This window comes from Pyxicephalus adspersus, chromosome 2, assembly GCF_032062135.1.
Source record: "Pyxicephalus adspersus chromosome 2, UCB_Pads_2.0, whole genome shotgun sequence".
Lineage (NCBI taxonomy): Eukaryota > Metazoa > Chordata > Amphibia > Anura > Pyxicephalidae > Pyxicephalus > Pyxicephalus adspersus.
Genome location: NC_092859.1, coordinates 103009230 through 103036122, shown reverse-complemented (window position 1 = coordinate 103036122; position 26893 = coordinate 103009230). Strand labels below are relative to the sequence as shown.

At 34.9% G+C, this 26893-nt stretch overlaps 1 protein-coding gene across 2 annotated transcripts in view; it reads right to left on the bottom strand.

Moving 5' to 3' along the window:
• COG5 (component of oligomeric golgi complex 5) overlaps positions 1 to 26893 on the bottom strand; it is a 178887-nt gene that overhangs the window by 10219 nt on the left and 141775 nt on the right. For both annotated transcript variants that reach the window (XM_072401650.1, XM_072401651.1), the window contains 5 exons: positions 24769 to 24868; positions 17502 to 17612; positions 9218 to 9280; positions 8198 to 8301; positions 6288 to 6525 (listed from right to left, as the gene is read on the bottom strand). In XM_072401650.1, the coding sequence (XP_072257751.1) occupies positions 6288 to 6525; positions 8198 to 8301; positions 9218 to 9280; positions 17502 to 17612; positions 24769 to 24868 (616 nt within the window). The remainder of the gene's footprint in view (positions 1 to 6287; positions 6526 to 8197; positions 8302 to 9217; positions 9281 to 17501; positions 17613 to 24768; positions 24869 to 26893) is intronic.

Sequence of the window (26893 nt, the reverse complement as noted above, 5' to 3'; positions counted from 1 at the left end):
TAAAAGTGGCCACTAAGACTATGTTTTCCCAATAAAATGCTTTTCCTTTTCTTGAGTCTTAGTAGCATGGACCAAGTTTCATATAACTTTCATATAACAAAATATGTTATACAGTAATGAGAAAAAGAAAGTATACCTCTTTAAATTCCAAGGTTTTGTTTATCAGGACACAATAAAAACCTCAGATGAACAACAACACATGGCATGTCTCATGTGTCATGATTTATTAAGAATAAGGGAAATGCAGAAGCAGCATGTGGAAAATAAAGTATATTGTTACCACTTTAATGGGTGATAAAAGAGTAGGTAGCCGTTCCATGCTTCTAACAAATGCAAATGATTAATTGATCATCAGCAGGTTTAGAGGATTCAAGTGTTTGCCATTCAACACAATGCCAAAGAAGAAGCAATGATTTTAGGGGAGCAAATGTTTCTGCCTATCAGTCTGGGAGGGATTTTAAGAAAATATCTGATTTGCAGTCCATCATTCATTCTAAAGTGAGAAAAATGATTCATTATAAGTGAAAAAAATTGAAAACAATTGAAAATCTTCCCAGGTGTGGGCATTCAAACTAAGTCAGAGCAAAAAAAGTTTTGGGGCAAATAAAAGGGCTTAATTCAGGCCTCAGTTAGCATGTTGAAGGATTACAAAAAGACTGAACAAGTGTGGCTTGTTTGGAATGGTTACCAGGAGAAGGTGTCCCCGCTCTAAAATAAACACACCAGGATGGCTTAGATTTGCAAAGTTGCATCTGATCAAACCACTAGACTTCTGGAAAAATGTCCTTTGGGCAGACAAGACCAAAGTGTGGAGACAAAGTGTAATACTGGTCCAGGCAAATGGCCAGGGCAGAAAAGCAATAGTGTCCAAATGCTGAAGAGCAAGGCAACCAGCCAGCAACAGCCACCACCACTGGAGAGGCCAAAATAGCCTGTGTCTGTGCACATGCTCTCCCAGGATGTGCAGTGGCGAATGCCCCCATCATTTCTGTCACAAAGGGACATGGGGTGGGCATCATGTCTCACAGTATCTTGGGATGGTACAGGATGATTCGTGAAGACTGGGGACCTACAAGTAGTATGACACTAATGATAGTCAGCTTTACTTTGACAGCTCTTTTAGAAAAAAACATGGAACAAGAATGAAATTATATAGTCCAAACTTAAGTGCATAAATTTTACCTTAGGTTTTAGGATCTAACGTAAAAGATATGATTTTAAAAGTTATAATTTTAAGTTATTATTCTAAAGTTAAGATTTTAAGAAGGTTCAAATGCTGGGCATTGACATCCTCTATGCATCCTCCCAATTCACATCCATGTTAAAGAGTTACCTTTTTTGTTTTGCCTGCTTTCAAGGCTACTCAACTGTCTGTTAACCAATACAAGAATTTTAAATGTATCTTTATCTTCTTGCTTCTTAACAGAAGGTTTTATAATGGATAGGCTAAACTCTTATGGTGTCATTTAGTGTAAATTGAAATGTCAGATAAATGTCAAAGTACTTTTGATTAACCCTCAGAATGCAGGTCAGACTGATTATACGCCATAAAAAGGTTACAAGTTAAACAAATACAGTAAAGACAGTCCTGGGTTCAATTTATGGAAAGACACACAGAACATCCAACAGAGAAGTGACTTTTATGTCTTCTAATAGAAGACAAAACACTTCTATTTTATGTATAGATGTAGAAGTAATCTGAACAAATCACTATCTTTCTTTCTTGCTGACAACTGGTTAGACAGCAGTTACAAGCCAACAAACAGTTTCCGTTACCTCTCAAGTAAATTCCCTTAACTGGGTTGCAAAATATTAAAGTTTAGGATTCCAAATTCTAGGCTGTGCAGCCATGTTAGTTGTACAGGCAGAACCTTGCTCCTATTATAACAAATATTGATTTACATAGTGACAATATTTTCTGTAACATTCCATAAAGAAAATTGTTCAGAGGCTTAGAATAAACAGCAGCAATAAATATATATGGATTAAACTCCACTAAAATAGGAAGCTTGACAAAATACTTTACAATCTAAAAGAAAAAAGGGAAAGGCACAAGAATTTTTAGAGACTTGACAACAGTGACGAGGAAGAAATTTGTTGATATTGAGGGAAAAACATGTCTATAGAGAATAAATTGTGTTTTCTAATGGTTCATGCAAAGATGTGGAGTAGAATCCTAAAGGCATGCAGAACAGAGTGAAAACATGGGACTTAGCAGGAAAGATGCTGACTTGGATAAGATCTTGTGAGCGTGGACAAAGAAAGTCTCTAAGGTTACTATTAGATTTGACACAGCAACAAACTAAAATACATCTTGCTAAAAAGCAACCACTGCAGAGGTATCCCCTTACCATCTCTCCTAGTAACACATTCATAGGGGATGGGAATCTATCAAACAGTGAAAAACCTAGAGAAAAAAATAATAATTTTGACTTCTGTCCCTAATTGACTTAGTTTGTTATCCAAAAAAACTAATTATGATAATTTAATTACAAGATAACTTTTGTCTAAAACTACATTTTCTAAGTAACTCATGGGATATTTTCCTAATTTGGAAAAAATCAGTCTGTAAAGTGACTTTCCAAGGTGACATTCTCAGGTAATTATGTCTGGATTAAGGGAATAAAAACTACAGCAGTCCAAACAATACCTCAGAGAGGAAGTATTGGAGAAAGGAAATGTTAAATTCCAGTCTTAGATGAATACACTGGAGAATGTATTTTGTGCAGCTTCAAAGAACACAAATAACAGAGCAGTGTAAATATAAATAAAAAAAAGATTTTGCACCAAAAGCTGGAGTTATCTAAAATGTAAAATGTTATGGTTAAAATTCAAAGAAAGAAAAATCAAACCCTAGTTTACAGTAAGACAATCCATCTTTGTCAGGATTTAACTATATGGGAAAAATTAGACTGCCCAAGAAACGGATTTTATACAGTGATTATCATTATATCACACTGGAGAAGATAGCAGATTTACGATGGTTTACCTATTTATTTTACCATATTACGGTCAACAGCATAGCGTGTAAAAGACTACTGGGTAGTAACCGGACACTGTGGGATCATATAATACGATAATTTTCAAGAAGAAAAAATAAAAAAGTAACCGGGCTACCCCACTATCCTAATATAACAGAGATAATGAAATAGGAGATAGACCTATATTAGGATGGAACACATAAATAGGCACCAGGCATTAGAACTAAACCCTAACATTGAAAAACTTCCACAAGCCAAGGTCCTTTACTGCAGAAGGCGCAGGAGATATAACTTCTGCAATAAAATGACCTTTGCTGCCTAGTCAGTTTTTTTTAGTACACTTAACTGTCTTCATTCTGTCACAGACAGAGCTATATTCGTCCGGTCTTCTTCCCAGTTCCCAAACTTTGGCCATCAGGATTGGCTAGGCTGGAATGACATATCCTTTACATGCAGGACTTCATTCAGTCCCAGGCAGGTATGTTTTACTGCAGAAAGGACATCACCTTTCAGCAATAAAAATCCTGTGCAATTGCAAATTTTCACTGCAGACATAAAGAGATACCATATTCCATGTATTGACTTATGCCAGTATGAAAGCAGACTTGTCAGAAGAGAAAACCCACTGACCTCAAAGATACAGAAAACAGCTGTCATGCCACACACACAAGATTCTGGGAGAAACAACTTGTAATGTAAACAAAGCCTTTGCAGTAACAAAAATGTAAATTATAAGGTAATTTAGGCAAGGAGGTTTAGCTGGGCTTTAAAGGTCACTATAGTTTAGATGTGTAGGAGATCACAAGAACACTGATTTTATAGGGACAAAAACCTTATTGAGGAGCTCCTATCGATGTATTGTAAGAAATGGAGAATGTAGGATGACATAATGGGCCTGATTTATTAAAGCTTTCCAGGGCTGGAGAGGATACACTTTCATTAGTGAAGCTAATGTGATTCAGCAAAGCTGGAATGGATCTGGTACAGGATTCAAATCATTTGCTAACAAATAGCAAATGACTTTGAAGAAATCCATTCCAACGGTTTGGTAGATCTCCCAGCATCACTAATGAAAATGTATTCTCTCTAGCCTTGGTGAGCTTTAATAAATCAGGCCTGATGTCTTATTATCTTATGTTATTTTCTGTCCTCTATTTTATTAAAGCAAAAAACACCTTCAATGTGTTTTGTAGATGCTCAACCTACTTCATCAGGTATTGCGAGTCAAGACTCCTCTACAATCCTTCAAGCAGCTTCTCTGGAAGATCTGGAATTTTGCAGTAGTTAAAACAGTCTAAAAATTCCTACAATCAAATGAAAGCAGTATTACCATCCTAAAATAATTTGATATATTACGGTAGCCTCTTGTATCCAAAATCTCTCACAATGCAAATGCACTGTTAAAGTATTTCACTTGTGTGGAACAGTACGAGAAATGTAGATCACTTTCCTCTTTTTCATGAAACTGGTTAATTTTTAGATTCTTTTAAAACTTAAAAGTTTTTCATTTTTGCATAATGGTTTTGGAAAAGTAAAGTAACACTTAGGTCAAATTTCATTGATGCAGAAAAAGAAATTGGTAAATTGCTCCTGATATTTATAGCCTTTTTAATTATATATTGGAAAACAGAAATGTTTTTAATATTGTTAAATATTTTATGAACTATATTATGATGAAGCGTCAAATGTTCCAAAAGAGTACCAATTGGTTCCAGTCCAAATTAACATAGAATTAGATTAGAATTCAAATCTGTTTGTAACCAGTAACTGTGAAGCCTTTTAGTTTCCTGTAAAGAAATTAATGTTTTACAATTGCTCACCACCTACTTCTTGTTACTATGTCTCGTCTCCACATAGTATTACGGGAATCCGGGAAGATGAATTCTGGCATTGAATGTGCTTCCTATTTTGGGTGTCACATGAAAGTCTTTTTTATGTCTTTCTTAAGAAACAATTGTTTTGTAAGCATGTAAGACCTTAAATGTTTTCTAGATGCTCAGGCTACTTCATCAGGTATGGTGGGTAAAGCACCTTCTACATAATTTCTGTTTTACTAAAACTACTAAACTGGATTATCGATGGGGGTTGAAGACATTCCCACCTACAGTGGTCCCTATAAAATAAAATTGTCTGCATAGAAACATTGTCCACAAATATTAGTATAAATTGCTGACCAGCATTGTTTTCAAGAACCTTTAGGCTTAGTCTACACGGACTGTTTCCCCAGCGTTTAACCTGAGGCTTTTAAAGCCCATGTTTGAAGTCCCCATGCATTCCAATGGGCTAATCTACACCTGTCATTTGCAATCCCTATTTAATGTACAGCGCTGCGTAATATGTTGGCGCTATATAAATCCTGTTTAATAATAATAATAATAATAATAATTATGGGACAAAAATGCGTTTCTGGTCTGTTTTTTTTTGGTGACCCTAAAATAATACTCTAGAATATCAGAGTGCTTTAACCAATCACACACCAAGAAGATGCTTTACAATATTTATACATACCAGTCCTAACCTTTTTTGTAACTAAAGTAGAGCAAACATCCTTTCATTGCACATAAAATGTTTGAAAATATTTAACACATCTCCTGTCCTAGGGTGATAGAGCTCACTGTATGACATATTTAGAAAAGCACTGTTGTCACCCTAGGACAGGACAACAGGACACCTCTTCCTCTCTATACCAACATTTTTGTAGTAAACAGACAGCTAAAAGCAATGGTAACTGATAACAGGCAGAAAAGGAAACTATCATCAACAATAATTTCTTTAAATTTGAGCAGATAAAACAAAAACTTTGAATTTTATAATTAATTGATTGGTCAAAAGCAAAAAAAGTTTTGTTAAGCCCATTTTGCTTCATAGACTTTCGTATTTTATAAAATATACATTTTAGGTTTGAAAAGGTAACCAATCATTTTATTTGTGTCAGACCAGACCATTTCAAACTAAAAGATCATCAGAAGTAGTTTGTTCCACAGATCAGGGAAGTTCCTAAAGCCCACTGCAAATTGTTATGAAACACAAAATATGGTAACTTTTGTTGACAACCATAGTATTAGAAGTGAAAGAAGATATCCTTGCCATGTACCAATATGAATGGGTTGTTGCATTTCTTAGGAGGAAGAGAAGGCACATTTTAGTCCAAAAACACTTGTATATTTTTTTTTCTCACAGATATCAACACAGGTGTACATTGTAACAATAGTTACCAAACTGGAATAATTTAGGAATTTATTCAATTTAATTGCTAGTTTGTGAGCATTTATTGAAACATTCAATACTTTAACATGCATCCCTTACCTGGGCAAAGTCAGCAGCCAGTCTCATTTTTCCTCCTTCACCCAGTGGCCGCAGCAGACTGGCATTACGTATGAAAAGCTCTATTGCTCTTTGAGCGATTGCCTCGGTATTGTCAAATACAAAATCAGAGCACTCAAAATGTCGAAAATAGTCACTCATTACTCTTGTAATAAAACCCTGTAATTCCCTCATGTACAAGGAGCAGGGGATGTCTGGCTTTCCTGAATTCTGCAAGTTCCTAAAAAAAATAAAATGAAAAAAAAAATTCAAAACACACAGAAATAAGAGAAACTATAAACAAAATGTCTCAACTGTTGTACTTGATAAAAGATTTATAAAAGTGTACCCAGCCAGAAGATACTCTGCTAGAGAACAGAGCAAAGGCCAATACTTCCATGCCAACTACACTGCAGTTGAGCAATACAGCAATACAATTTAGGATTTCACCCGCCCTTTATTGGAAAATAGAGAATTTGCACTACACTGAAGAGTTTACTACTATTATCCTGCCTCTCTCAAGCATATATCATATAGCATATAACATATCTTAGATATGAAAGATAGAAAACCACTTCTGCTTCACTGACCAAAAAGCAACATCCAAATCAGGATGATAGGATTTCACTTCTACTACTAGATCCAGCAAAACCCCAGCATGGTCCAAAGCTTTCCGACTACAAACCAAATCCACTTTATATATAGTGATTACCACAAAACACTACAATATATTTTTTTCCTTATCAAAAAACAATTACTAATAGGTATAAACATGGAGGCGCCTGTAAAAAAACAGGTTAATTTACAAAAGATTAAACGGTTAAAACCTCCCACTGTCAGACAAATGTTCCCTCCTTAAATATGTATATCAACAGAATTACCAGGATACAAACACACATTACATTGATGTGTGTATAAAAAGCAAACACACATGGTACAAATTATATATATGCCATGCCATCTGTGGAATCTGAGCCAATATGAGAACATGTCCACACCGCAAATATTTCAAGAGTTGAAATTTTTCCAAGACATAAAATTACACATATACTGATAGAAAAGCATGCAAATACTGCTTATTGCTGCAGTGCATGTCAGTAAACAAATGTCCAGTACTGCACTTTATCAACAACATCCAAATATGAAAAAATAATATTTGGGATAAAAAACTGTCCTTATTCAGAACCAACAAGGAAATGTTGTTGTGATTTGTCTAGTCTCATGAATAATGTTTACCCATAAATTGTATAGGTGCCTGACAGGGTAATGTATCCATCATAGCAGAGCAAGCAGGTGCAAGGTACAATAGGCCTGATTTATTAAAGCTCTACAAGGCTGGAAAAGATACACTTTTATCAGTGAACATGAGTGATCCAGCAAAACTGGAATGGATTTTTTCAAATTCATTTGCTATTTGTTATAGCAAATCTTTTTCATCCTGGAGCAGATCCATTCTAGGTTTGCTGGATCACCCAGCTTAACTGATAAAAGTGTATCTTCTCCAGCCTTGTAGAGCATTATTAAATCAGGCCCATTGTACCTTGTATCTGCTTGCTCTGCTAGGATGGATACATTGCCCCCTCAGGCACTTAAACAATTTAAACACTGTAGCAGAGCTGTATTTTTCTGGATAGAATTAACACTTCAGCAATTGATGCTACTTCTAGTTTTTAAACTATACAGCATTGGAATGTATACAAATGTTTACACTTAACATTTAAGTAAAAACTTAACATGATCCCACCCAACATGTTTATAGGCTGCAAACCTAAAAATATATATTTTCATGAATGGCATAATGTTAAATAACAGAATATAGGATTTAATTTTCAAAGAAAGGTGCTTGTACAAAAGGTCCACCAACATTATAAATAAAAATATATATATTGTGATTTTAAAGCACATATACTCACCCAGAGAAATCTTCTTGATGCATTGTAATGATAATGGCCTCAATAGAATCACTTACAGAGTTGAGCAGCGGTTGCACAGCATTTCCCATTAGGTTATAGATGACCTAATGAATAAAATAGTCAAGTGACATGCAACATTGGGTAGCTTATTTAAATTGAAGAACATTTTTTGCACCAGGATAAAGCTTAGAATTGTATAAATATCAACTGTTGGAATTATTTTAATTATTCTAAATGAAAAGGTTTAAATAATAAAAGGTTTTATATAGGATTGGTCTTGGCCTTTCCATGGTTCTCCTTCCTCAACTGTTTTATGAATGTTTAACAATGTCATAAGGTGCTAATATTTTTTCCTGCTTATGTTAATGTACTTGAAAAATGAAAATCTATTAAATGATAAAAAAGATTGAATGAATTGAAAAGAACCTTTGTATCAATGTAAAATCACACCAAGGGATTATACCAAAAATAAGGCAACCTGCGGGAGCGTTCCAAGCATAAAACCAGATAAAATACATAACAGGCTATATGAAAATAATACATGAGATATTCTTCTTTCCTCCTTTCCAGGTTTTCTGGATCATTCGGGTTCACTGATGAAAGTGTATACTTTCCAGCCTACTCCTACTCCCTATTGGCTTTATTTTTAAATAAAATGCTATTGTTATTTTTGTATAGGTTTATTTTGTTAATAATAGATTACATTTTAGGAAGTAGTGATACTTTATTGCCCTTTTTTCTTTTACTTTAGTATAGCTATGTATTACTTCTTTGATTCCTCTCATCTTTACATGTAGCTTTGTATGTTGAATAAAATCAGTAATAGTACATTGCCTTCTATCTGCCTGCCCTCTCCAGAATGTAATTACATTGCAGTACCTTCACTCAACTATCACACATAATTCCAATATTTGCTGTCTGTAGCTCGTGTACAAATCTTCACTCTAAAGTCTAAAACAAACATTCCATCTGCTTGCAATTTTTATTGCATTCATCCATGAGATCAAAAGAACTTATTACCTTTGTGGCAGCAGTTATATTCTGTCCTGCGGCAGGTGGTAGTGAACTCTGACCCAAAATAACCTTAAAGGGTAAACAAAACAAAAGGTTAATGAAAAGGTATACTAATCTCTCACTATACCTCCTTCAATTGAAAATTGTGATGTACAGGTTACAGAAATAGCTGTGTGATACAAAAATAACAACACACGCACACACAGTAGGGAAGTGGTAAAACCTGTCTGCTTCTAGGTAGAGTTTTTCTTTCAGGCAAACACACTTCCAGGCATATAAGCAGCCCCCTTTCTGAATCACATTACCTGTTTTTTCTAAATCACGCAAACAGCCTACTTGCTACATTCATTATACATTGAGCAACCATATGACTGTTTCTTGGCCAATCTTTTATGACTATCAAGGTTTTTATCAAGATGTATTATCCCTACATGACATTTGAGTCTCAACTCGTGATTTAGCTGCTCCTTGCCTGAGGAAGCAATGACCAATACTGCGAAACGTGTAGGATCTAACTTATGCAGTGTCAACCATTGGATATGCAATTGTGGCTTATGAATATCATTTGTTGCTAGAATACGGAAGGTCTTTTTTAAAATTATAATGACCTGTCAAGTTCACTTTCTTCCCCAATGATGTAATTTGTTTGTTAAAACTCTATAATTTTGTGTTTCCCATTGCTTTCTGTTTGGGTGACTGAATACACTCTCTGGTTGTATAGAGATTTAGGATTGTATATCCAGGGATAATTTCTTCCCCAGCAGTACACTGATGCATAATGTCTAAGTAATAACAATGTTCAACTAATGTATTCAATGATAAACATTGATGGCAAAAACAATGCAAAGGAAGGGTGGAAAAAGACAATGTGGGGGGAACTCCAACTATAGTGTTGGTGGATCTTTTTAGTTTATTATAAACAGAAATGAACACTAAACAACACTGAATTTAGCAGATTTATAAACAATGCTATTTGTATTTAAAATTTTAGAGAGGGAATAACTGCCCACAAGGTTTTACATACAATTAAAGCTGCCCCATAAATAACACACTTAGATAGTGTACTTTGAAGTAACCCAGAATAATTAGCAGTATATTTCTACTAATATGACTGATAACAGTGAAGTTACTTATGATTGGTTGCTGTGCATTGTTCCAATCATTCATGCCTTGTGTGAACTGGGGCATTAGTTAAAGTATAGTATTGGAGACAATATGTACAGATTTATGGAAAAAAAAATCATTCACAAGAACTATAGTACCAAATGCTGTAAATGCCGGAGGTTGTTTTAGTAAAAAACTAATTCAGGACTCCTATGGGAAAAACCAAAGGCACAATAATTGAGAACAAATGTCAGTGGCTCCTTCAGAAACAATGTCTGTAAATTAATGTATATTCCGATTGTGGCTTACGGAAAAAGGAGGAAGAGTAAAATTAGATTAAAGCTGTGAAGTAGAACCAAGACTAAAAGGCAAAATGTCATGGACAGCATACGTATACGTGAATAAATGTAAGGATGCAAGAGTAAAAGATAAGTTGATATGTGTGCAGAAAGGAGAGAACAGTTTTTACTTATAGCTTCACATATTGTTGCACTTTACATTTTAGGCTTGCAAACGAAAGTATACCTTTACAATAGGCATACAATCCAGATAGATACTATGAATATTCCCAATGGTAACTGGGAACGGTAACTATGGAAACCAATTAGGATCTATCTTGGAGAGGTCTGAGCTGCATTAATGTGTTTGCACACAGGAATTTTGTGTAGAGACAGGCAGCCTAAGGTTATCCCACCATGTCACCAGCTCCACTATATGTCATTAGTTCTACCTATCCCAAATCAACAGCAAAATACAATAATATCAAAGCAATAAATACAGCTTCATATCAGAACATAACATCAGAACCTAACAGACTTTAAATAATCTTGAAGAAAAATGTACTCCTTGTAGTCTAAGTGAATGATATTTCATTCACTGGTAGTATGTAGTATGGTAGTATGTGAGAAAGGTATATAAAATGCACCAATGGCTATATTTTTGGTTTGGTGGTGAGTCAAGCTTTGTATATAATATGGGCACATGCACATTGATCATGGGGATGAATTTTAGTAATCTTGAGTAGCGAAGGTAGCTGAAGTTGGTAGTTTTCATGTATTCTCACACACACAGAGGTTTACAAGAAAAAGTAAACTGCATGACAAAACCAGATAGAAAAACGACATTTCAACAGTCAGACTTTATATCCTATCACCTGCAGACAAATATAGGGTTCAGTTTTGTCCATGAATTACGTTTTCAACAAACATATTTGTGACTGTAACTGCTTGCTCTTTTACTTAAATTTATTTTAACATTTGGGTTCATTGATTATTATTTGAACATTTAGTTTTTAAATGAATATGTACTGGACCATGCATATGATTGCCAGTCCCATAATTAATTGGAATTCAACAAGAGATGAAAACAGGAATGTTAACATGTATAAATTTAGGACTTTTTCAATGGCATAAATAATAATTGATAAAAGTTTAAAAAAATACAAAACCTTTATTTACAATATGTTAAAACATAATATTAGTTAAACAAATAACCACAAGTAACCACATGTACCAAGGGGTGATAAGTTGGAACCCCGTAATCCTCTCCTCCTCCTGTGTCACTGTCGGTGTCTGTCTGTCATTTACAACCCCTATTTAATATACAGCGCTGTGTATTAAAATACTGTATAATAATAAAACAGCAAAGCATATGGGAGGTGAATATGAATCACATCTATTACAACTACTATCAATTATTTTTATGCCATTAAAAAACATCCCAAATCTATAGATGTTACCATTCCTGTTTTCATCTCCCTTGTTGAATTCTATTTTTTTGAACAACAAAATAACTTGGCTTATGATGTCTTATGAAACAAATTTAGACCTAATCATTCACAATGACTTCATTATTCTCTATTTATCTAGATATAATTGAAAACAATTTAGAGAGATTTTACTATCACTTGTATATTTTGATTAATGCGATTCTATTGCTGTGTTACATAAGAGGTATTGAAAATCATTGAGAAAATATGAAAGCTGCAGTGGTTAAGCATACTTCCTGGAACAGAATTAAGTTTGTTAATTGATTTAATAAACCATGCACATAAGTGTTGCAAATGTTCATTTTTTGATTGCATTTATTTATATTGATAATAAAGCATGGAGAAGAGCCTCATTTATCATAAGGCTCATATGGCTTGAATTTACCAACTTCATTTCAATGAGATCAGCGATATAATTACATTTTCTCCAGCAGCAACTACTAAAAGCTGCATAATTAGGTTTAGATTTGGAGCAGCCGAAGGTCAAGCCCTTCCTCTATCACATAAGTTAGATTGTATACAGAAACCTCTTCTTTTAACTTAAAGAGGAACTAAACTCAAAAACTACCAAAACAAAAAAAAATACACTTACCTTTAATCCCTTAGTGCAGATGATCGGTCCGGAGGTCTTTCCCATTGGGTCCTGCGTCGTCCCGCTATCCGTCTTCGGGACGGCGCTCCAGGTGCCGCTATCTTGTCCTCTTCTTACGGGTCCTTCTTACTACGTCATCCGACCCAGGCGGGAGATCGGGTTACGTACTTGAGGGAAAAAACTTGCTGAACTCACTGCACATTGGCTTTTTTCCCGTTTGACGAGAGGACCTCGGGCATGCGCAGAAGGAGCACCCAAGAGTTTCCCGGAATGCGTGACGTAGGTATCCCAGGAGGCTTTGTGCTCCCATTCATTCTTGGCGGTGCTGCAGTCTTTATTTTTTTTTTTTTTTTTTAAAAAGGGTGCTGCACTTTAAAAAAAAATATAAACACAGAATTTTTACTTAACTTAAAAGGTTTGTCTAAGTGAAAATTCTGAGATTAGGTACGCTTTAAAGGCCACAGATACCTGCAATGCATTTACAATCAATGGCGTTTCCCTTACTGTTGCAGAAAAATAAAGGAATGCATCTCTTTATAAACTAGTGCACATGTTTTAGGAACCTTATACAGGGAACACAAGTCAGAAAGCACCATGTTCTTACATTTAGTGTGATCGCCGTTCAGATGCATATTAGGTAACAGACACAACAAAGGCATCAGGGGTCTAATAGACCATCACACTCTCCTGATCTTTGTTTTACTGAACCATTTGATGAGATCTCAAACATGCAGTTCATGCAAAACAAAGCAAACATTTATTGGACCTGGAAACTTTTTGCAAGAACAGAGAAAATCAATCCCCAACAATCGCAAAAGACTGCATGCCACCACTGATGCTATATGGAAAATTGCACAATATTAAGCGTATGCCAACTTTTACACAGGAAGCATCTCATCATGTTTCATATGTTTTATTTATTGTTGTGCTATTCTGTGATGCCTTATAGTTTATTTTGGTTCCCATGAAAGAAAGGTAAATTACAGTAAATGGGTTTTCCTTGATCACTTATGTTTCCTTTAAAAAATGGTAGGCATCTTACAAATTATTCAGGGGAATTAAAAATGTATCTATAACATACCTTCTCTTCCCACCACCTCTGCCAAACACTGGGTTCACTATCATACCCTCCCCACTACTTGCCTACTCCTGCTTACCGTCAAACACAGCTGTCATAGTACACCATAAGATATGGTTTCAGTCACCAGATATGGTTTCAGTCAAACAAGTAATATAGTATTTGTAGTCATAGGCTGGTAGGTTAGCTTTGGCAATCCTTTAAAACTTTGCCTTTTACCTATATAAGGAAAGCCAAAAAACTGAAAATACAGCCACTTCAAAGGTGTATAACAGTAAGGATTCAAAAGGAGAAATTCAACATATGGTCATCTACTAGAGGTGGAAAGTTGAATTTCCCCGAGGGTAAAAATACGTAAACATGGATCTCTCGCCCACGTTGCACTCTGTATATACATTTTGTTTAATAGATTATTAAAAAAGTCCCCAAGACAGACAAGAGTAAATGAAACCTGCTTTAAAAAGTATTGTAATATATTTTATCTGTTGTAAATGTCTCTGGTATTATACAATGGAAATGTTTGAACATTTACAATTTATCAGAATTTTAAGCAAAACGTTCAAATAGTTTTTTCGTCTTTCAACTGTTTGGGTTAACAATTCACTGTAAAATATAATTTTGTAGACCCCAATCTGTTTTTGTAAATGTATAACATGAGTGTAAATCCAATGATCATTTATAAAAAAGAAAAACAATATTTGCATCTAAACTGACCGTCCAATATACCACAATACATTGTAAAGAAAAGATACCCATTTGTGGTTTTCATTTTTTGAGAAAATTAAGAATTGTCACGAATGAGAATCCTTGAAACCCACAATTTTTACAGAAAAAAAAGCTGATTTTGGAAAATTGCATTCAGGGTTGCATAATATGTCATAAAATGTATACAAATAGTGTTAATAGAGCGTTTCTTTAAAGCAGTAAATGCAGACAACACATTTGTGTTCAGGTAACAGATATTTTCCGTATTAGTAGGCAGCAAAGCTTCAGAAACACAAAATGCTAATTACTGATAGGTTATATTTAGAGATCTTGAATTCCAAAGTGAGAAACTGAAGAAAAGCATTTGCTTTGACTATTTGAATCTCTCTTTAATGACTTGACAATCATTTGTATTCTATTTGCAATATGAGCAACACTTTTAGGAATTAATATATACACTTTAGTGGAAGTACACAGTGGAATGATTTAAAACCACACACTGACCTTTAAAAGTAAAATTAAGTCTGAATAAATAAGAATAAGTCTTATAAATAAGAGGATAAACCAGACTACCATCACAAATCATCGCCTCTTTTAGCCCGGTCATGTGGGGTCCTTTACCATAACCTTTTTTTAGTATGGGACTAAAGATCGTCCCTCACAATTCTACATCCATCCCTGTAGAGAGTGAGTCCCCTCATTCCTACCCTTCTAGTGTACAGCATGCTTAGCATTGATGACTCCACCAAGTAGATATGGGGATATATAGATGGGTCAAAAGTAATGTATTTTCACGATACTACAATTTGAAATTGCATTTTTGTAGATTGAAGCACAATAGGATAAAGCCATGAGTTAGCAGAATTTTCCCAATAACCACCTTAAAAAAGAACACAAGGAAGCTATAATGGATAAATTACCCCTCCACCTCTGAAGGTAAGCAAATAAAAAGCTTGGATTTTTTAAGGGGCCCCAGGAAAGATTTTGTGTCAATGCCAGTCTCCTTAGATGCCCACAGTAAGTCCTGCAACATCACACATGTAACCAAGCCCTTTCTAATATAATAAACTAGACTACTTGCAACCACCCTCCTTGTTATTAAAGGCTGGGTTGTTCACTGTTTGTTGCAAACATTATTACGAGATAAACACTGTTTCATGTATGCAATTTCATAATAAAAGCTTTAAAGGGTTATACCATTGCTTAGCAACAGGTTAGTTCATAAAAAATAAAAAAGCTTAACACTGTTAGACATAAATAAGATAATATGAAAAATAGTCTTAATAATACAAATAGTTGAGTGAGAAAACAATCTAAGCTCTAGGGGACTCATTAGCCTTAAAAAGATGCAACCCTGAATGTGAATGAATATTTCTGAATCTGCAATAACTAAAGATATCTTAACTCCATACACTGCAAATATTAGGTGTTCAACCACTGCGTGTTTATATGTTTCATATTATTTACCTACATATGAATATATATGTATGTATGATGTGTGTAAATGTATTGTTGTTCATTCCATGTCAATGGTATCGGATTTTTAGGCAATACGAACATAAATCTGCAGATTTTGTCAAATAATCTGCAAAATAGAATGCCTGTCCAAAAGGATACCTGTTAATCATGTTAAAAATTAACAGTAGTCCTGTGCACATTTACTGAAGTATTTCAATGAATATAATTATCTCTCCTAAATCTTGTCTTGGTTTACAAAATAGATTGTGTTCTTGTTTATGGATAGGAAAGTGGGAAGGTTTGAGTTGTTCAGAAAAAGGCCAGGCAGGACTGACACCACAGGGTACTTAACGCAGAACAAAATCAGTCTCACTTGTCCCCATTTCGTGGCAGGCACCACCATTTTCTTCCTTTTTCTCTCCCTCATTCAAATCTTTGGATATCTTGATTGGCCGGGCTGAGTTTCCAGCACCCGCAGGGGAAGTCAGAAGGTGCCAAAACCAAACACTGGGCTGGGCATGCAGTTTAGGAAGTGAATAGGCAATTGAGAATATTTGCTTGCAGAAGGGACATCCACTGTCAATTTCTGCAATAAAACCCTACCTGGTTGCAGATTTTTAAAGTGGAACTTTACTTTAACTTTAAAAAGGTGCATTTTTGGGTAATCAACATATATTGTTCTGTCCTTAAAACATGGGGGATAAAACATGAGAAAATACATTATATACATGTTTTGGGAAGTACTGCACATGTTTGCAGTACATTATTGAACTGTCCTGTTCGGATATAGTTTAAAGTGTATATACAGATAAAAAAGAAAATAAAACTTCACATATCTGCATTACATGAATATTACATTCCTTTTCATGTGGTGTTCTAGTATACTCCAGCAGCTGCTTAAACTCATCACCTCAGACTCACCATAATCAAGTTACAGTACTAAACACCCACTGCTTGGACATGCCTTCTGCAAATTCTGACCCTGATAACCAACATAGGGAAAGGGCTCTAGATCATATGTCATTTTGGGGGAGTGCCTGGTCTGAGCTACCAGAAGCTGTCCCTGAAAGAATTTCCCAAGCCTAGTGATGAAAATGAAGTAATAAAAGCAGGTTCATGGGGCATGAAACACTAACACAACATAAATGAAAAAACTCTAAAAGCCACTAGATTATGATTTTCCCTTGTAGTGGATCTCAATCATGCATGACACTGACAATAAGAGCAGTTCCTAATTATCTAAACACTATTGTGTCTATTTGTAAATGATTTAGATAGAAATTCATTAAAATTATTTATTTATTTACTGTGTGTGAATTGAGATAAAAAAATAAATAGAGATAAGCGAATGTACTTAAAAAGTATTAAATGGGCTGGCCCCCATAGAGGACACCCCTAAGAAGCTACAAAGCTTGTTTGGGAACACAAAAACAGCTGATGAATGTCCCAATAACAACCTAAGTCTATTAGCAGCAGGTCAGTAACATGAGGGTTAGTATGACGGTAAGCAAATAACAGGAACAAGGAAAATTAGCAGCAATTGGTGTTTTTTGTCAGCATGGAAGTAAAACCAGTGACAACTTACCTTGTGTACAGATTGGTGTAGCCTGTACAGTGAATTGACTACTGCCACATTTCTTCTTTGACCTTCTGTAAGTGGGCCTATCACTTGACTTGCTTCACCTTGAGTGGACAGCTAAAAAATAAATAGCAAATGATTCAGCAATGCAGAATTGAAACAAATCAAATGCAGTATAGAGCGATATAATTCATAAATTTGTTTTCTAAAATGTTGTGATAATGGCAATTTCAGACCTGCCGTAAACCACAACGCTGTACTGAACACTCAAATACACTCCCAATCTCTCATTGAACTGTATAGGAGCATATGGGAACCATTTGTGCCCACGTTTGCACTTGGTGGAGGCACTGTTCCCAGAAATGATATGCGCTGGAGGAAGAACCACACTGCCAATGCAAAGAAAAGGCTTTGCACCTGGAAGCAGATATCTGTGCAGTTTTTAAATGCAGGTTTGAAAAAAATGCCAAAAAAAAAAAAAAAGTAAATATATATATATATATATATATATATATATATATATATATATATATAAAATTTAAGAAGTAACTAAGATGTTGATTTTCCTAGTAGTTGAACTTTTTTTTCTCTCTTTTTTCAACCTGACTAACTATGTATCTATGTAAACTGTTTTATCTTAAAAGCAGTGAAATTACAGGTTTCAGGACAATTAATGAAAGCAATGTAATCACAGTGGCATTAGTTAGCAAGAAAGTAGGCATTGTCCTTAAGGAATATTTTCAATATTTCAAAGAGATTGGTGAAAGCCTAAGAAAGTCATGAAAATGCAGCAGTATGCAAAATGTAGCTCATATTTTGTGTACAATATTTTATAATTTATCGAAAAAAAAAATTAAAATAATTTAGCTACAAACCTGCACTGTTCAAAACACAATTGTCTTTGCATTTTTCACCAAATCATTTGGTTTGGTCACCTAATAATAATAAACTTACCATTGCAGGCAGTTATAATATCTGCATAAATATTTAGCAGTGCAGCAAAGATTTTTACTTTGTGTCCTGACTACTGGTACCAAGTTAGTGCCATCAGGACAGCAAATATCCAATCATTTTAACCATTCCCTATTCTACAAAAATAAAACTGACAATATCTCTGTGGAAGAGGTTTCTTTTATTATCCCTTGTACCAGTGACGCCAGTTACTAGGAAAGTGATAGTTCTTTAAGCTTTATAAGCTTTTTTATGTAGAGTGAAAAAATATTAGATCTGTCAAGCTTTTATTGCTGTTTGTAATCCTACTGTGGAACCATTATCACAGAGGGGACAATTACACATTTAGAGATGTCACCAATTCAAGAAATCAGGATAAATCACCCACTGGGGCAAAATTTCCAGTGACAACTCCTAAAGGTGGGAATTACCCTCACATTGGGGAGGTTTTCCTATGTTCTTCCTATATCTCCAAGGCAGAAAGTAGAGGAAAATGTTCCTGCAGTACAGAGACAGAAGATAGTTGTAACCAGTCTTATATATAATAACAAGTTCTGCATATAAATACACTTTGAATATATATTTTTATCTGTAATTCCAACAAGTAATAGACTATGTGGTAATTTTATAGTATTTAGCTAACCTGCACGCTGACTCAATATCTGAGATTTTCCTAATAAATTCCTTCTGGGCAGTTCACTTCCCCTTAGCTGTACAGGAATTGAGATATCTACATGTCATTTTCTGCCTGCCAAACCCATCAAAGCTTCTGTACCCAAATCCACTGTCTCAACCACATCATAAGCAAGGGGAAGGGGTTATTTTATTATCGAAGGGAAAGGTTCCTAAACTGGCTGCAGAAAACTTACAATTACTTGGGAAAACAAACCTTTTTTTGGCTAACATTGTAAGCCAGAATTCTCACAGGAAGATGTGTCCAGAACATACAAAATTACAACTATTACAACTGTATGCACTGGCAATTGACGAAACTAAAAACAAAAGTTAAGAGGAAAATTGATAATTGATAATGATGAAATAGTTTGATGATATTTCCACAGCCTCAGAACACTAATGCTTTTCTATGTAGCCAATTAGACAGCTTAACTTGAGAATTTGCTACTTGTTTAATCCTCTTTAGCAATGTCAAGGTTGTGTAATCCTCACCAAGAGAACAAAACCAGCAAAGTTTGAAAAAAGTCATAGCAAACTTTACTGCAAAACAAATAGACTTTTTTTCCAAGTGTTTTATTAGCAGTAGTTTTCTGCAATGGAACAGCACTGCAAAGGAATTTCTGCAATGACCACTATTACAAAAAATGTATTCTTTAGACTGTGTGAGGTAATACATGTAATTATTGCAAAACATTTTTACACAAGTGGCCACAGAGTGAGAATCCTTTAAAAAATAATGAAACTAATCATTTTCATTTATCAGTTAAAGAAAGGAAGAAAGAACAGCTTTTTGAGGCGACTAACATAGTTTACTTAAGGTATGCAGTTTAACATACTAAAGCTAAACAAAGCTCAATTGAGCTGACCATAATCAAACACATTGAAGTATAGGGTAAAGATTCTAAATAAAACAGTAATAAATATCCAGGGGAATACGAAATTTTTGCAAAAATATGGGTATCTCTTTTACCCCGACAAGTTTTGTCAAAAGGCTTCCTTAGGGGAGGGTAGAGATTTACTGGACAAGTAACATATCAATGAACAATTCAGAGGATATAAAAGGGATACATTTTTAATATATAACTAAAAAGCAATAAAATAATAGTACTTGTTATATTATGTCTGCCCTGCTGTCACTTTTGTTGATCAGCTAGTTCTGTATATTGTCAAAACAAAAAATATGACTTTCATATTAGGTGTCAACTCACAAAAGCATAACACATAGGGTTCATCATAATGTGTTAGTTGCCAATTTTACCAATCACTTTTTCAACTTCAAAACTAAACGTTTATTTGCACCAGTCACTACATGCATGGTATAGCATTCATTTTATTCAGTATTCTGAAAATAAGGCATTTTACAATAATTATTACATTTTATGCATATTTACATACCATTAACAATAAGTTTCTTTGAGGGGGCCACAAAGGGCAGCAAAAAAGGTGGTGGGGGGGGGGGGGCATGTTGCACCTGTGTGTACTGTGGGGAATCAGTTTTTTTTAATTGAAATATTCTGCTGAATCAAAGCTCCAAAGCATGTCTTTTGTTAAATATGAAATATAAAATGGGTGCCAAATACTTTTATCATTTTTAGTTATTTCTGAGAGAACTGTGGGTTCCTTTTTCCTGGACAGGTTTAAACAAACATGTACCCGCATTCGTATTTCATGCATTAGAACATTAGAACTCCAATTGTGAAAACAGTTGTCTTTTAAAGCTTAAAGTGCAGAACTGGCTTGTTTTATTCTCATACCACGCTAATAATTATCATAAAAAATTACTTAATCATTTCTATTTTATAACTGCTTCCAAATACTGTAAATGATACAATTTATTATGTTGTGCATGAACAATTATTTGTCATTGTTTCCTGGGAAGATATTCGTGATCCTTACTTTATTTACTTGTTTTTACTGTTGAAATGTATTGATCTGATTTTTTTTTGCTGACAGATCAAGTGGCAGTTGCAAAGAATTACTGTTAGAATACTGACAGAATTTTGAAAATATAAAATAACCTTTAAACAATATTATAAGATTATTAAAGAAATGATATGCTATCTTTTAAAATCTGTATATCAAGCAATAACAAATCTCTAAAAATGCATCAGCTGACAAATCATTCTGTGAATATAGCCACACACATATTTTTGACTGTCAAGCTAAAAATTGTATTTTTTCTAATATAAGGACACAAATTGTTTCCCCTGGGTGTTTAAATGCCTATTTATGAAATTCCCATTTGTTATATTGGGCCAGTCTACACCAAGAAGTCTATGGGCGTCACATTTAAGGAGAACGCCCCTTGCTGTGTTTTAAGTTTCTCAACTGCTTGTAAGTATTTACCGGTATAATAATAATGAAATAATAATTTGAAAACAATGGGATGTTTACATGCGTTTTATAAACTCTTTCATTGCAAATAAATGTATGCATTTACAGGAGTCTAAAAATGCAGTAAAAAGTGGTATGGGAGTTTAAAAGAAAAAAAAACATTAAAGCGTACTCTATGCCCTTTTAGGTGTCTAGAATCTGCCAAAAAGGTCATGGTAGATCTTGGGCACACACAAGGAATTTACATGACCTTCATGGATTTACGTTTTCATTTTGTCAGGAAAATGTCAAGAAAAAACATGTATGTTGCCCTTTCTATTATACTCATGTCCACTTGTATCCTTATGGAAAACCCAGGCAAACATACAAAAAGCTGCAAGAGGTGTGCATGTTGTAATATTATTAGTAGCAGATGTGGTGAAAGGGGACTTTTAAGATCTCCAGGGATTTTCTAGAAAGCATGTGGTGTATTTAGTTGCCAGTTATTACACCAGGGTATATAATTAGCAAAATAAAGTTTAATGTAAACTTCATAGGTTTACCTGGCCAAAAAATCTATTTTACTATGATTTACTATTTTACTAATAGGTAAACTGGTTATTGTGATGGTAACAATGTCGTTTTTGCTAAAATACTGTTTTATCTATTAAATCAATATGGTATTGCCTATATTCTATAATACTGATACTGATAATAACAACAAAACAGAATAATGCAAGTTAATGTATAATGAAAGCAGCTTCCTTTTTGGATTACCTTATCATGTGCAATGGGATCATTGCCAGTGGCTGTTTGTAAATAATACAATGATCACATGAGGGCAAAGCAAATTTCCAATTACAGTTAAACTCACAGAAGCCATTCTCAGTAATTTAAAATAAACAAATTCATAGCCAACTCAATATACAAGGAAGGGATGCCTGTATACATGTATATTATCACAAAGGCCCACATTAAATATTGTGGTTTTACTGCCCTAATGGTAATGGCTCACAGATAAATTAGGTCTTCACTGTACACCATGTGCCACTGGCTTTGTGGATGGTACATGGTTAATCTAGTGACAACAATGCAGACCCTCAATGTATGGTTTAATGCTTACACAAAAAACAAATAAGTAATTTCCAGCCATGACAATGTCTCTTTTATTATTATCACACAAAAAACACAGGGCTAAAGAGGTGGTTTGTTGATCCTTTTAGGAAAATGGGCAGTGCCATGCATATCGTTTGTTTCTACTCTTGAGGCCAGTTATGCACCTTGGACTTTGAATTATTAGGGTCCAGTTGTCAAACACATGCTATACCTGGGCTATAAAGAAGAGGCTTTGCATACACAGTTGAAGAATGATTTCCAAGGCTCCTACTATCCTAAAGGATAGTTGTTGTTTAGGTTAAAGCACCAACATGCTATTCAGAATAAAGTAATGCGGTAAAATTGCTAACTCTAAAACAACTATATAATTACAATGATTTTACAAGCAAATAACTTATTTAAATAATAAAATTGAAAGGCTTTAAATAGACTTAGATGCTCTTCAATTCCTATTACAGTTAGGTCCATAAATATTTGGACAGAGACAACTTTTTTCTCATTTTGGTTCTGTACATTACTACAAATAATTTTAAATGAAACAACTCAGATGTAGTTGAACTGCAGACTTTCAGCTTTAATTTAGTGGTTTGAACAAAAAGATTGCATACAAATGTGAGGAAGTAAAGCCTTTTTTAACACAGTCACTTCATTTCAGGGGCACAAAAGTGATTGGACAAATTAAAAAGCTGAAAATAAAATGTTCATTTCTAACACTTGTTTGAAAACCCCTTGCTGGTAATGACAGCTTGTAGTCTTGAACTCATGGACATCACCAGATGTTGGGTTTCCTCCTTTTTAATGCTCTGCCAGGCCTTTACTGCAGCGGCTTTCAGTTTCTGTTTGTTTGTGGGCCTTTTCGTCTGAAGTTTAGTCTTCAACAAGTGAAATGCATGCTCACTTGGGTTCAGATCAGGTGACCGACTTGGCCATTCAAGAATTTTCCCCTTCTTTGCTTTAATAAACTCCTGGGTTGCTTTGGCTGTATGATTTGGGTCATTGTCCATCTGTATTATGAAACGCCTCCCAATCAATTTGACTGCATTTAGCTGGATTTGAGCAGACAGTATGTCTCTGAACACCTCAGAATTCATTCGGCTGCTTCTGTCCTGTGTCACATCATGGATAAACACTAGTGTCCCAGTGCCACTGGCAGCCATGCACGCCCATGCCATCACACTGCCTCCGCCATGTTTTACAGATGATGTGGTATGCTTTGGATCATAAGCTATTCCACGACTTCTTCATACTTTTTTCTTGCCATCATTTTGGTAAAGGTTGATCTTGGTTTCATCTGTCCAAAGAATGTTTTTCCAGAACTGTGCTGGCTTTTTTAGATGTTTTTGAGCAACGTTCAATCTAGCCTTTCTATTCTTGAGACTTATGAGTGGCTTGCACCTTGCAGTGCACCCTCTGTATTTACTTTCATGCAGTCTTCTCTTTATGGTAGACTTGGATATCGATACGCCTACCTCCTGGAGAGTGTTGTTCACTTGGTTGGCTGTTGTGAAGGGGTTTCTCTTCACCATGGAAATTATTCTGCGATCATCCACCGCTGTTGTCTTCCGTGGACGTCCAGGTCTTTTGGCGCTGCTAAGTTCACCAGTGCTTTGTTTCTTTCTCATGATGTACCAAACTGTTGATTTTGCCACTCCTATTATTGTAGCAATTTCTCGGATGAGTTTTTTCTGTTTTTGGAGCTTAAGGATGGCTTGTTTCATCTGCATGGAGAGCTCCTTTGACCGCATGTTGTCTGTTCACAGCAAAATCTTCCACATACAATTGTCCAATTACTTTTGAGCCCATGAAATGAAGTGATTGTGTAAAAGAAGGCTTTAGTTCCTCACATTTTGTGCAATCTTTTTGTTCAACCCACTGAATTAAAGCTGAAAGTCTGCAGTTCAACTGCATCTGAGTTGTTTAATTTAAAATTATTGTGATAATGTACAGAACCAAAATTAGAAAAAAGTTGTCTCTGTCCAAATATTTATGGACCTAACTGTAAATGGCAGACTGGGGCTGATTTAGGGGTAACAGTATGTTGGCTGATTAAGAAACGTTGCTCAACAGAAAACATTTAAAAATAAAAGTGTCTAAATGAATGTTGCCTATATCAGGGTTAAACATTTTGCTGCACAACGTAGTCATTCAGACAAAATGTTCCTTACTTTTTCTGTAAATCCATGTCAGACTAACATAATAGGATGGGCAGGTTACTTACAAGTTGTTCTGATTTGACTCCATAAAGCTGGATGGTCTTGGCCACATTTTTAGACACTGCAATGCAAAGGTTTGGATCCACAGCAGCCACATTCATTTCACTGAAAACAATACACACCAACACATAAATTAACTTTTAATTTGAGCAGTCAAAGCTTGAAAATGTCAGAGCCATTGAATAGAACCACCAACACAAAAGCTGAAGGCGATAAGCTAGAGTTGCAATCATCAGTAATCAAATAATCTCTGAACTAAATCTAACGAGTAAAAAAAATGCAAATAGGGGGAAGGTCAGAATATAAAAAGGTGATACCTCCCCTTTGAAGTATTGAAAAAAATCTTATGCCAATCCCTAGGAGTATATGTATAGAGAAAACACAGTTTTTTTGGGAGGACATTTAGGTTTACTAGTTGATATGCTTAGAGTTCACCTCTCACATCATTATCAATTATTTTGAATGCATTAAGGCCCCACCACAGCCTTGAACAGTTTTCATGTGCTCATGTGGCTTTCTTCTGGTTGCTTTTGTTTTTTGCTTTTGTTTCCTTGCACACTTTCTGAAAGGTAAACTGACATTTGCTTAAACCAATCTTACAGAGTATATGAGACTGGCTGTACAATTATCATAGCAATATTTATTTAGGCAAATCAGGATGTAAATGATATCCATGTAGTATTTACTAGCCAAGTGGCATTTTTTCTACAGGACATTTCTGGCGGCACAGTGGCTATTACTGTTGCCTTTGCAGCATTAAGATCCTAGGTTTGTACCTCAGCCAGGACTTGATCGGTGTGGAGTTTAAATGTCTTCTGTGTGGGTTTCCTCCAGGTACTCTGGTCTCCTACCACATCCCACACACAATGCACTGCAAACTATGTAGGTTCTACATAAATAAAAGATAATAAGTCCCCCCATTCCCTAACAACTGTCCTATGTCCTTATTAATGAATGTACAAACAGGAAGAAAAGCAACAGCAAAGCAAGTGAAACACTACACCATTTTTTTCTTTAACAGAAAGTTCTACCAATCTTTTTTCAGGAATGCTGCCAACTATATTACAATTAAATAAAATATTAACATTATATAACTATGGGATTTTAAAGCAGTGGATAAATAAAGCCTAAAATGTAAATAGTTTTTGAAGAAAGTCCATCTACTAACACATCCACAGGTATAACTATAAACTATAGATCATTAATAATAACACATCAATGTAACCAATGTTGTTGGATTATGTTAATATATGTAAAATGCAGTGATTGGGAGGTTTCAGGGGACTGTGCATTCATCTGTGCATTCTGTCCTTTTCCCTTGAAGGGTATTTAATGTCACTGTCTGATCCACAGGTTCATATACATTGGTTAAACTGTAAAAATGATGGATTTATGCAATTTTTTAGCAGTTTACACTTTCAGGATTATAGCTCTACAGAATATTTCCATAATCCATCTTTCTATTTCAGGTTTAGTGAGTAGTATTTTTCAGTCTGGATTAGTAGTACAGTTTCAAGGGGAAAAAAATCATGAATAATTCTTCCATTACTAATTCAGACAGTTGTGGCATAGTCTATTTATAGGTGGTGCTAGTAAGCAGGGACTCTGTATTGTAATACATTTCCATATGCATGCACACATTTTCATGGCAGTACATATCCTGACTGTGACCTTATTCACATTTAATCTGGAGAAAAACAGGTGACAGTGCTATTACATACAAGATGCACTAAAGCTATTAATACAAAGGGTCCCCATTCCTGTCAAATGCTAGGCAAACTACACCTGCACTCAAGACTTGGTGGATTCAGATGTCTGCCTTAGTAACACCTTCACAGGTCTCAGGCGAAGTTGAAATGTATCTGCCCTATTAACTTTTGTAAATCATAAATAGTAACTTACAGGCACAACCTAAAACCCTGCTTTATATGATTGTCAGCACAGCACTATGAACTTGATATTAAACCTAAACAAGGGAACAACTAAAATGAATAGGATATGGATAAGGAGAAGGATATGACATTTATATAAACATAAACAGGCTGCAGTTTGGTAAAAATTAACTGCACTAAAAACTAAAAACCTTCATTCAAACCTACATCACTGCTAGCACTGCACTCTTCTGAATCC